Consider the following 13,394-nt stretch of genomic DNA (forward strand, 5'->3'; position numbering starts at 1 on the left):
CAGAACGTTTATTCACAAAAATTCTAAGAAGTTTAGCATCTATGAATATTCATCTATAATACGTAAAGGCAATATTGATGCCTAAGTATGTCTAAGTAAAAAAAAGAGTACTACTATTTAAATAATGAATATTATGCCTACTAATATGCCTACTAACAAATATGTCTGTATTTCTAAAATTTATAAAAAGTTACAATTGTATTACCATATAAAGATCAAACCTTGTTTTAAACAAGGTCAACAGCCATAAGTCGTGTGCTAAAACGCATAGACCGACAGACCGACAGACAGATAGACCGACCGACCGACATAGTGAACTATAGAGTCGCGTCACAGCTGTTTCAACTAGTGTTAAGATATCAGAAAAAGTCAAGCGCCCTCAGTGTTAGCAGACGAGGCTCTCCCGAGTCGCGCGGACATATAATTTTTGTTTACAAACCATTATTTCGCGAACGCCAAATTAAATTTCGCTATCGTGAGTTTTTATGTAGTAAAACATTTTATACAAAACTAAATGATTAAAAAAAGTGTATGTTCAATTAAAAAATAAATATTTTATTGTTTCTTTACTATAAATTAATAAATAAACGACGATATTGTCCATTTTACTGAAATAATCTCCAGCACATAAACCAGGAAGTCAAGATAAACTGTGTAAAGAAATGGTAAACAATCGTAAGTAGAAAATATCATTGTATTCTTTACTTTTTTTGTGGATATAATTAATTTTTTTAGAAAAAGAACGAACTAGAATATAGTCCATCATTATTATATAAACAAAATAATACTAGTTTTGTTAATATAGCCTGGTTCAGTTTTTAGTAAAACTCGCATATTTTGCAACCCCTTTATACATTGTTATTGTTGTCGGCGAGAAAACGGTTTGGCGATAGGCTTAGAAAGTGCGTTGACGCCCGCGATGACCGTGACGGTAATGTGGGCCTAGAATAAAGCTAGGCCGAAACATAGAAAATTCGTAATAATTAAACCTTTAATTACCCTAATCCTAAATTTAATCATTATAACTGTTACCAAATAATTAATGGCATGTGTTTATAATAATAATTATTGCTTTCCTGGTGCATTTTTAGGCTAGCTGGTGTGACTGAGTGACAGTCACAGCCTAGGCTAGGCCTTAATAGTAATACATTTGTATAATAATGTTTTAATATTTTGACTATTAGCTCTCTTGTTTGGATTTGTTTGGACACAAAACTGAAGTACTGTAGATTAAAAAATTGATTTATTTTTAAAGGAAAGTACAGTTGCATCTATTGTTTTTGTAATCAAGATGACATCAGAACCAACAATGTTCCTCAAGCCTGTAGACATCTCAAGGCCTACAATCATGACTACAAGTTTTTTGTAGACCATGGCAGTGAAAAAAAAAGAAGCAAAATAATATCGCACAGTGTTGTTAGGCCATACCTGGTAGACATTGAATTAAACAGGGTAGGTAAATAATCATAACCACCTCTTTAGAAAGTTTAATACACACTCCAAACAATGAAATGTGTGTTTGTACTTCATATTAAAGAACAATGTTAGTATAAAATAACTGTCGAAACAAACAATTGTTACAGTAATTTATAAATATACCTCTTTTCTTTATTAAATATTTCCTCAATCAACTATTTTTCCAGGTGTCAATATGTTATAATATTCAACATGCGACAGGATGCTGACATCTTGACTGGTAAATTCAAATGTTGTTTCAACTTTACATTGACATTACATAATAACTCAATTGGTCAAGTTGCTCTTTAAATATACATTGTCCATTTGAGCATAGAATTTCAAAATTGTTTATCCTATTTTTATGCATAATAAAGCAAACCTTTGGCTGGAACTTATTTTCCTATGAATTATCCATATATTATCATTATCTGCTACAAGAAATAGTTGTTAACATTTTGAAAATATAATAATGTTGATGCTCATTTTTTATGCAGATTGACATTTATTTGGTTGACCAATATTGTTTAATCTCAGGTGATCATCTAGGAGAAAGAGAAAATCAGAAGCTGCAGTACATCGACATGCTACAAAGTACAATGATTAAAATCCAGTCTTTAGAAGAGAATCTTGAGCATTTAAGAAATGAACTCTCAGTGTCACTTGTGACAAAACAGCATAGTAAGATTGCAGAGACTGGCCACATAATAAATCTAAAAGAACAAGAGGTCAAAGACTTGGTCAGTCCTACATTATATACCTTTAAAATTATGTCTAAAACATGCAATACTATAAAAATGAATGCCATATTTCTTTTATATATTTTATATAGCGAACTACTATGAACCAGAGAGATTTGAAACTGGAACTCTATGTACAAAAATGGTCGAGGTATTTAGAAAAAATAAATTCCTCGACAGCAGTACCATGGAAAGAGTTTTGTGGGAAATCATGAAGTCACATCTGACGTTTATTTCACCTGAGATCCAGCATGAAGTAACTAGGCCGGTAACTAAGTGCAGAAAAGTTGAGGAATAGTTTGCTATTTCTCAGTTAATTGTTATAGTATTGCATATTATATGTACAGTATACCATATGAATGGTAGTATTTTTTTGTGTTATTGCTAGAACAATGATTTTGTAAATATTTAACAAATGGTATATGAATTGTAATTTAATTTAATTTTTTGGAAGTTATTTTATTTTAATTTGGTTTATATATATTATTGATTGATAACGGAAATTGATGTTATTTACTGATTTAGATTGTGATTGCATATACAATACAAATATGAAAGAAATATGCATTTATAATTAAATATCTAATGTCACAGTACTCTATAGCTTCTTTCTATTAATATATTACAGATCTTTGACTAAGACATGCTAGGTAGGCTGCTAGCCTTTAACCTGCTGATGATGTAGCCTAGCCTATATATAGTATAGGCCTAGCTAGGCATGTAACCTGGCCTACTCTGTACTCCTCTCTCCCAATATGAATGATTATTAAAAAAGCTTAGGCCTAGGCTAGGCCTAATTTTTAATTAGGACCAGGAACAAGTAATTAATCAGCTTTATAACAGGTCAACTGTCATTTAGGCCCCCCGAATAGACATGTTTACATGTTAAAAATAAACAGTTATTTTATTTTAATTTGGTTTATATATTAATAATTATTTATTGATAACGAAAATTTATGTTATTTACTGATTTAGATTGTGATTCATTGCATATCAAAATAATAAATATACAATACAAATATGAAAGAAATATGCATTTATGATTAAATATCTAATGTCACAGTACTATATAGCTTCTTTCTATTTAATATATTACAGATCTTTGACTAAGACATGCTAGGTAGGCTGCTAGCCTTTAACCTGCTGATGAGGTAGCCTAGCCTATATATAATATAGGCCTAGCTAGGCCTGTAGCCTGGCCTACTCTGTACTCCTCTCTCCCAATATGAATGATTATTAAAAAAGCTTTAGGCCTAGGCTAGGCCTAATTTTTAATTAGGACCAGGAACAAGTAATTAATCAGCTTTATAACAGGTCAACTGTCACTGAGGCCCCCCGAATATACATGTTTACGTGTTAAAAATAAACAGCCATTAGTCTTACACAGCTGGTTTTAACCACGCAATGGGGCCTGGGCATAGCCTATTATAAGCTAGCGTAGGAAAAAATCCAGCCAGGCAATATGAATACGATCCTTGTTAAAACAGTCAAGGATAACTAAAAAATAAAGTATCCAACTAAATCAAAGAATTCAACAGAAAAAATTATTTTTAAACTGATATGGAAAACAACATTTATACCTACTTTTTAAATGTATCACTTGAGAAAAAAACTGGCGTTGGGTGTACAATTTTCAATTACATTACCTCTTAAAATCCACGTGATAAAACAACGACAACATGTTTTTCACCTTCATCCAGGGTTGTTCTAATGAATATTCATTATTTTTCTGACTTTCGCGGTCTTTATTTGTTTTTATTGGCTATTAAAAAACAGTCGTTTTATGCTTGATTGCTTCCGGGTTCCTCATGTGGTTTGTATACAATATGTTTTCGGAATCGCTACTCCATAAAACGCTATGAAACGTTGGGGGCACTGCACTTAATTCATATTTCTGGAACAGCTGTGGCGTCCACGCGACTAAAAATGTTTGTATATGTTACATATACTATTCAATGTTTTAATTTAGACACACCAATATGTTTTATTGCATTTCATTAATAGATAACAACAGTTCAATGATTGAATGCCCAACAAATACAACTTCAAACAATTATTTTGGAGAAGGAAATGGACTAATAGGTATCAGCACAGATGAAGGAAGTCCAAATGCCACAGTCACCTGGGATCATCCTGTGACAAGTGGCAATGGAACAGTGACTGTGGTGTCATCACCATATGAGTCAGGTGACATGATACCAATCGGTACTCACACAATCACCTTTACAGCAACTGATTCTTCTGGTAACATTGACATATGTGACTTTGGTCTTCAGGTTGTAGGTAAAATATTATCTGTTTTCATAAAATAGTATTGTTAAAAGTACGGTAATTGATTTAGCTAGTAATTGTAATATATAAAATAGTACTTTTTTCCCCTTGTTAATTTACAACATAATTTACTAATCGGAAATTCTGCTGACTGGGTTCATGATCTATTGAACAAGTGTCTATAGTTGATTTTTTTTAATTTTTATTTTAGATAACGAAGATCCAATTATCAAAAATTGTCCAAACGATACAACAGTAAACACTACTAATGGACTACCAACTGCTACTGTGTCTTGGATAGAACCCACAGCAACTGACAATTCTGGCTCAACATTTGTTATAAATACCATTAAAACAAGAAGTATGTTCCCAATAGGCAATAGCCTGGTAACATACACAGCATATGACTTTCCACAATTTAACACTGCTATCTGTTCCTTTATTGTTACAGTTAAAGGTATGTGTGTTTCATGAAATAAATAACTATTGTTGATCCACTTGATTTGTTTATTATGAATTCGCCTTTCTTTATTATATACCGTATGGTAAATTAACACACAAAAAATGAGTCAACTGTTTACATAATAAAATCGAGAAATACTTTTCGACGAGGTATAACGAGAAACAAATTTGATCCAGTATATCCAGTATTAAATAATAATTGTTATCATTAATTTTTATAGATCCTGAATCACCAGATATTATCAATTGTCCAATGGATATGACTGTTAACACAACAACCGGTGAGGCATTTACAATCAATGTCACATGGGTTGAACCGACAGCTACCGATAACTCTGGAGAGACTTCTGTACCAGTAGCAGACTACACTCCCGGTGATAATATGTTTCCAATTGGAGACACAACAGTCCAGTACAATGTATCAGATTCCTATGGCAACTACAATGAAAGATGCAGTTTTGTTATCACTGTTGAAGGTAGGTTTTGATCACACTACTGTAGGTAGGCAATTTAAATTTAGCAAACGTTGTTTATTAAAAATATAGTGGCGGCATCTTGTGTGTTTATAGTTTGTAAACATAATATACTAGATGTTACATTTATACATTTTAGTAAAGAGGGAAACTTTTTAATAAAATATATATCATGTAACTGTATCACAACATATTTGATCTTCACCTGTATCTGCACAATTCTTTCTTTGTTCTTTATCAGTACCTTGATTGATAATTCTATATCTAGTCTGTACAATTCTCTCTTTCCGTCAACATTTTGATTCTGATTTTCTTAAAATGTTAGCAGTATGACCAGTAACCCTCCAATTTACGGGGCTTCAAAGGTCACATAATGGTAATAATGTATAGCTTATGATGTGTTCAGAGATTTAAGATCATAAATCAGGAAAATGTTAGTTTAGTATTATTTTTAGAAGAGTGAGGCGCAATACTAAAATGATCCTGAAAAAGGCTAATGCTTATTATAAAGTTAGACCACTCAGAAAGATACATTAATACAAATAACAGGCTAGCATGTTAACAGTTGATTATATCAAACAATATACTTCTGTTACAAACACATAGTAGGCCTACCATTACTTTCTTTTTCATAAATGCATTTTGATAAAGTAGTACTTTTTCCCTTGTTAATTTGCAACACAATTTACTAATCGGAAATTCTGCTGACTGGGTTCATGTTCTATTGAACAAGTGTCTATAGTTGATATTTTTTTTTATTATATCAGATAACGAAGATCCAATTATCAAAAATTGTCCAAACGATACAACAGTAAACACTACTAATGGATTACCAACTGCTACTGTGTCTTGGATAGAACCCACAGCAACTGACAATTCTGGCTTCAGATTATTTATAAATACCATTACATCAGAAAGTATGTTCCCAATAGGCGATAGCCTGGTAACATACACAGCAGTTGACCTTTCACAATTTAACACTGCTATCTGTTCCTTTATTGTTACAGTTAAAGGTATGTTTGTTTCCTGAAATAAATAACTATTGTTGATCCACTTCACTTGATTTGTTTATTAAAAAAATGAGTCAACTGTTTACATAATAAAATCGAGAAATACTTTTCAACGAGGTATAACGAAAAACAAATGTGATCCAGTATATCCAGTATTAAATAATAATTGTTATCATTAATTTGTATAGATCCTGAATCACCAGATATTATCAATTGTCCAATGGATATGATTGTTAACACAACAACTGGTGAGGTATTTGCAATCAATGTCACATGGGTTGAACCGACAGCTACAGATAACTCTGGAGAGACTCCTGTACCAGTAGCAGATTACACTCCCGGTGATAATATGTTTCCAATTGGCGACACAACAGTCCAATACAATGTATCAGACTCCTTTGGCAACTACAATGAAAGATGCAGTTTTGTTATCACTGTTGAAGGTAGGTTTTTATCAAACTACTGTAGGAAGGCAAAACGAGAAACAAATAAAAACAGCTTTTCTTTTTGTTGATTTGTGTTAATTGATCAACTATTGTATTTTTATCCAACAGCTTCTTTATTTAGTTCAAATTAGCATGATTATTATCATAAAAATCTCTACAATACTTCACTTCTCTTGGAATACACTCTATGAGCTTTCCAACGCTGCCTTTCACATGCTACTCTATCTACGTACAATGTTGTGTTAAAAATGTTCTTGTTGACAATTAAATTGTCCTGTGTTAATCGTATATTATGCGAGCTGAAACTTCAGGTCAAATTTAAATGTTCGATTTCTTTTTTAAAATTACATTTCATTTCAAAATTCTGTTTTCATATTTTATGAGATAAGTTTAAATTTACCTTTAATTCAGTTTACCTTATTGTAACAGTTGCATCCATGTTGTTGTTGTCTCTCACTGCATACTTTTATTGATGATTATTGTTTTCCTTCAGACTAGTTCTTATATTTTCATTAATAGATAATGAACGTCCAATGGTTGAATGCCCCAAAAATATCACTTCAAGCAATTATATTGGAGAAGATAATGGACTAGTTGGTGTTAGCACAGGTAAAGGAAGTCCAAATGCCACAGTCACCTGGGATCCTCCTTTGGCAAGTGACAATAGTAATGAAACAGTGACTGTTGTGCCATCATCATATGAGTCAGGTGACATGATCCCAATTGGTATTCACACAATCACCTTTACAGCAACTGATTCTTCTGGTAATATTGGCACATGTGACTTTAACATCAAGATTGAAGGTACAAAAAATGTATACGCTTTATTTAAGAATCTAGTAAATGTATCATTAACAATTCAATAATAAATAAAATAAAAAGTATGACTGATGTAGCCTAATATTAAAAGACTACTATTGGAAACTAAATACTATTTAAGTGTACTATTATACAGATATTGCCTGCTTAGAGGTTAAATATAAGATTTGACATCCCCAAGGGAATGATATTTTGTTCGAGGGAATATATATTTCCCGAAGCGCTAGCTGAGGGAAATATATATTCCCCGAGAACATAATATCATTCCCAAGGGGTTGTCGAAATCTTATATTTTACCGATATAAAAGGCGATATCTTATATTACATAGCTAACAACAAGTTGAATATCTACTACTGGGTCGGGTGCTAGATAGGCCTCCTTGTAATAAGTCTGCCTAGTTAGGCGTTGCATTCACCTTACCTTGCAAAGAATAATATACAGATAATTACTAATTAATGATTCCTTGGCAATACAATATTCACTTAGGCCTAGGTCGTTTAAATTAAAAGAATAATTTCCATCAATAAGCCTAAATTAATAATAATATTATTATTATCAGGTAAGCCTAGGCCGAATAAATAATAAGTCGTCTTCTTCAAGGAGCCGAATCACCGGATGTTCAGCGCGCCGCGCGTACCAGGTTACTACTGAGATTATTAACCAATCACAAACGGTCTTTCATCACATCTAGGGAGGACTAATAGCAAATGTGAGCGCTATGTATGCATAGTTTAAATAGTTTAGTTGATTAATTTCTTCAACTACGGAAGTTGCGTTGCGCAATGGATGAAACGTTGTCTTTGTGATGGTGTGACAAATCATCGCGAGTGAAGTAGATGACTTTTGTTTATTTATCGCCAAACCCGAGTGTTGCCACACGAAAAATTACACAGTCAATATCATCGTACTCGAGAATTTACTGGATTTTGTATGTTTAATTGACAGGGACACGATAATTACGCGAAAATTACTCAATCAATATTATCGTACTCGAGGATATATATGATTTACGATCCTCGCAGTTGTAGTCATGTGATGCAGTTTCAACTAATCACGTTCACGTATTTACATGTAATATTTCAAATTAAAAGACAGCATGTTAATAACATTTATCTTTACATTACTCTTTGTTTGATACATTTATAACTTGCTATCCTTTTAGTTATTTCAGTTGTATGTTGCCTGTGCGTATTTTTAGTCGCGTGCAACGCGACTCTACAGCTCACTATATCGGTCGATTGGTCGGTTGGTCGGTAAACACTAACTTGAGCACGCGACTGCAGCCATGTATATGGCCTTGTTTTCACACATTGCACAAACAACGATTTCTTTCCACGCACATATTTCAACTCTCCCATGGCGATGCGTTTGCGGCAACAACCTAATTAAAGGCCGATACAAAAGTTCCTGCAGAAATAAGTTGAAACAATTCGCCTCGAGATTAAAATAAAATTTAACCGATAATTATCTTATTCAAATCAGATAATTATCTGACAAAACTTAACAATATTAATTGTAGGTATTGTTCACTGGTTTTTTCGGTAATGATTGATCGTGCGCACGACCTTTTTTTTTTAAATTTTCTAATTGGTTATTATTAATAATTGGTTAATATTATGGCCGCGGAAACATGGCCTTCTCGTCTTGTTGAAGAGTTTAAATCTACCTAGTTTTGTTTAAAATATAAATTATTTAGGGTTTATTGTTTTACTTTCATATGTTTCATTTAGTTGAACCAACATTTAAACATGCTTGGAACCTTTTTTTTTACAAATAGCTAATTTGTTCATAGTCTTTAGCCGTTTCGTACATCAATGCAATTTCGTTTTGTGATGTAAAAGATGCTTTTATTCTATCTATTTTGGTAGCTTCAAAATTTCCTAATGACTTTGTATTTAAGTTGCACACTTCATTTAAAATAACACTATTATTAATTTTTAGATCAAGAAGCTCCAGATATTATCAATTGTCCAATGAATATGACTGTTAACACAACAACTGGTGAGGCATTTGCTATCAATATTACATGGGTTGAACCGACAGCTACTGATAACTCTGGAGAATTTATTGAGCTAGAATCAAACTACACTTCTGGTAATATTATGTTTCCAATTGGTGACACAGCAGTCCAGTACAATTTCTCAGATTCATCTGGTAACTTCAATGACAGCTGTGTTTTTGTTATCACTGTTGAAGGTAGGAAATACGTTTTTCTCAACTCGGACGTACGTGCACTTACAATTGAGTAACCTGTACAGTTACGTAAGACAGAGTTGACCAATAAACATACTCCATGTTGCAAATCTACTTAGTAGTAGTAATTGTAATTATCATCAGCTAATGTTTAATTTGAGGTTCTAGTTAACAAAACAGGAGTTTGAAACATGCATTCTCTATCCTGGAAAGTATTCTAATAATCAATTTCAAATTTCAACAATAGCAAAATTATTAGCCAAATTCTGAACTTTCTTCCACCAGGTAGCCTAGTAGGTAATGAGTGTACTACGAGAATAATGTTGTTACTAATTTTTTTTTTTGCTTAGATGTTTTGTGTAACATTGACCATTGTTTAAACAAAATTTTATTTCCTTTTCTGTTATATAAACATTCTTCTTTTTACTAAGTTACTTAGATATGTATGGGTATGTTTTTAATATTTAAAAAATAATACAATCTAATTTGATATGATCTCACTTGATATTTTAATATGAATTAAATTGTATTGATTAACTTTGGTAACATTTAAAAAAATAGTGCAATTCAACGATTCAAAGTTATGTTTACAATGTTTCGGAATTTTTGATATGCGATGATATTTTGTTTGCACGTTTCTTTGTTTTTTTTTTACTTTATTATTTTTGTTTCGACTTATCAGCATATAATATGAAATCAATTTACTTAAATAAAAATGAGCATCAATAAAGTACAATACAACGAGGAAAATAAGAAACATTTGTTTGCAACATTTATTGTCAGAATATTGGATGATTATTTAAATGTGTTATTTGCACGCACACATTTGAATAATCAACATGCTTCACTATCTACTCATACACAATTTTACATTTTTAAAGATATGACAATCATTTTTTATCCTATTTAAACATCTTAAAAAAAATTGAAGGTACATTTTTCATAGTTTTAATTAAGTTTTAAATCAATTAAAAATAGTATTTTAATGTTATTTATAACTAAAAATAAAATCATAAGCATTGATAGTTTATCTGATGTTGTTTTTAAATGTTAAACGTGTGATGTCGCAATATTTAAATTTGCTTTTCTCAGTTAAAATGTCTTTATCTTTATTGATGTTTCTCTAACAGAACATTCTATATTTTAGATAACGAACGTCCAATGATTACCTGCCCAACAAATGTCACTTCAAACAATTATATTGGATTAGATAAAGGACTAGTAAGTGTCAGAACAGATGAAGGAAGTCCAAATGCCACAGTCACCTGGGATCTTCCTTTGGCAAGTGATAATAGTAATGAAACAGTGACTGTTGTGTCATCGTCATATATATCAGGAGACATGATTCCAATTGGTATTTACCCAATCACCTTTACAGCAGATGATTCCTCTGGTAATATTGACACATGTGACTTTACTATCAAAGTTAAAGGTAAAAATACAATTTTTTAAAGAATTGTGTAAATGTGTTATTAACGACCAAACAAATGAAAAATGTGAATGATGCAATACGAATATTATTTGACACCAAATACTAAACCTACTTGTAGTCACTATAATATATTATCACTTCTTTGTTCACATGATGTAAATAAAGTTGAGGAGTCTGATTTTAATTTACGAAAATGAGAATGTTTAAAGTTATACACGTTTCCCCTGAAAATTTCAACAATAACCGCCTTTTTAAAATCAAACTTTTCTTTCATATTTAGGTTATATTATGAATTTTTCACAGTTCATTTAACATAACATTATCATTAACGTTTAGATCAAGAAGCTCCAGATATTATCAACTGTCCAATGAATATGATTGTTAACACAACAACTGGTGAGGAATTTGGAATTAATATCACATGGGTTGAACCGACAGGTACTGATAACTCTGGAGAATTTATTGAGCTAGAATCAAAGTACACTTCTGGTTATATTATGTTTCCAATTGGTGACACAACAGTCCAGTACAATGTCTCAGATTCATCTGGTAACTTCAATGAAAGCTGTGTTTTTGTTATCACTGTTGAAGGTATGAAATACGTTTTTCTCAACTCTGACGTACGTGCACTTACAATAATTTAGTAAAAATAGTACATTTAAACGATGTAAATAAGGAACACACAATATTGTGTTTGCACGGTTTTTTTTTTTTAACTTTATTATTTTTGTTTCGACTTATCAGCATATAATATGAAATCAATTTACTTAAATAAAAATATGTATCAATAAAGTACAATACAACGAGGTAAATAAGAAACATTTGTTTGCAACATTTATTAGCTGAATGTTGGATGATTATTTAAATGTGTTATTTGCACGCACACAAATTGTTTGAATAATCAACATGATCAGTCACACGCTTCACTATCTACTCACACACAATTTTACATTTTTAAAGATATGACAATCATTTTTTATCATATTTAAATCATAAAAAAATTGAAGGTACATTTTTCATAGTTTTAATTATCTGGTTTTTTTTTTATTGTCTGTAAAAATCAAAGATTTTGTGGCAGATGTAACAAAATGGATTTCTCTCAAATTTTTACCATGAATAGACATTTCAATAAAAAGCATATCTACAACATTCATTTAATTTTTAGCCTCCGTTGCCATGACAACGGTCAATTCTCCAAATGTTGATGTTTTTGCCATTTTTCACAGATTTTCTATAGTGAAAAAGTACAAACTTGTATACTTATTTTAACCAAAAATACTTACAGTATACAGTTTTTGTTTATAGCAGTGTAAACAACATGTATTGAGTTCCATTTAAAGTAGAAAAAAACAAGGCCAACAGCCATTAAGTCGCGTGCTACAATGCATGGTGATACCGGACCGACATACAGACCGATAGACCGACAGACAGACCGACAGACAGACCGACAGACCGAAAGACAGACAGACCGACCGACATAGTGAACTATACTGACCGAAATTACTGAACATGTTTAAAAATGTTGAAATGTTTAAAAACATTTATATTTTTTTAATTTACACGTGCGTAGCCTGTCACTTTCGACGTGCTCGTATAACGTAATTTCGAGTTGAAAAGTAAGTCAAGAAAACAGAAATCGAGCAAAAAGAGTGCGTAATAACATTTAACACGCAGTGTGCGCGCAAAAATATGCGCACTCATGGCAATTTTGTAAACGCTTAAAATTGCCTGAAATGTACTCTTATTTCATCGAAAATAAATTTTGAAAATTTTAAGCGCGCGTACGCATGCGTTACATGCGCTACGCACGTAATTGTTTTGCCATATGATGATTTATGCCCTGAAATTTATGAGTACCAAATTTTATTTAATTGTGATTCATGGTTGTGAAGATATGATTACAAACGTGATTTTGTTAAATCGTGCGTAGACCGCGTAATTTTTTATTGCGCACCGTGAAAACATAACCACATTGATTCCTGGCCATAAGGAATATACTGTGAAAAATTGACCTAGCTAGATTAAACTGATATCAAGATAAGGTCAGAAAGCGATAAAACGCATAGTGATACCGGACCGACAGACAGACAGA

The 13,394-nt window shown here is 31.8% G+C and overlaps 1 protein-coding gene and 1 long non-coding RNA gene across 2 annotated transcripts; both read left to right on the plus strand.

Moving 5' to 3' along the window:
* The first annotated feature begins 622 nt into the window (after positions 1 to 622).
* LOC140043791 (uncharacterized) lies at positions 623 to 2,301 on the plus strand. The gene is made up of 4 exons (XR_011844402.1): positions 623 to 675; positions 1,256 to 1,452; positions 1,644 to 1,696; positions 1,993 to 2,301. It is a non-coding gene; the product is annotated as an uncharacterized lncRNA (long non-coding RNA).
* Positions 2,302 to 4,213: 1,912 nt separating this feature from the next.
* On the plus strand, positions 4,214 to 9,934 carry LOC140044245 (hyalin-like). Its single transcript, XM_072088723.1, has 7 exons — positions 4,214 to 4,478; positions 4,678 to 4,923; positions 5,150 to 5,404; positions 6,169 to 6,414; positions 6,600 to 6,854; positions 7,377 to 7,661; positions 9,619 to 9,934. Exons 1-7 carry the CDS (start codon positions 4,214 to 4,216, stop codon positions 9,924 to 9,926), a joined length of 1,860 nt encoding a protein of 619 aa, XP_071944824.1. The 3' UTR covers positions 9,927 to 9,934.
* Positions 9,935 to 13,394: the final 3,460 nt, after the last annotated feature.

The sequence above is a fragment of the Antedon mediterranea genome, chromosome 3 (genome assembly GCF_964355755.1).
Source record: "Antedon mediterranea chromosome 3, ecAntMedi1.1, whole genome shotgun sequence".
Classification (NCBI taxonomy): Eukaryota; Metazoa; Echinodermata; class Crinoidea; order Comatulida; family Antedonidae; genus Antedon; species Antedon mediterranea.

Bases quoted from the DNA above. Each gene is read 5' to 3' on its own strand.
- LOC140044245 (XM_072088723.1), top strand. From the start codon at position 4,214: ATGATTGAATGCCCAACAAATACAACTTCAAACAATTATTTTGGAGAA. The intron at 4,924-5,149 runs GTATGTGTGTTT...TAATTTTTATAG, and splicing joins CTTTATTGTTACAGTTAAAG to ATCCTGAATCACCAGATATT. The intron at 6,415-6,599 runs GTATGTTTGTTT...TAATTTGTATAG, and splicing joins CTTTATTGTTACAGTTAAAG to ATCCTGAATCACCAGATATT.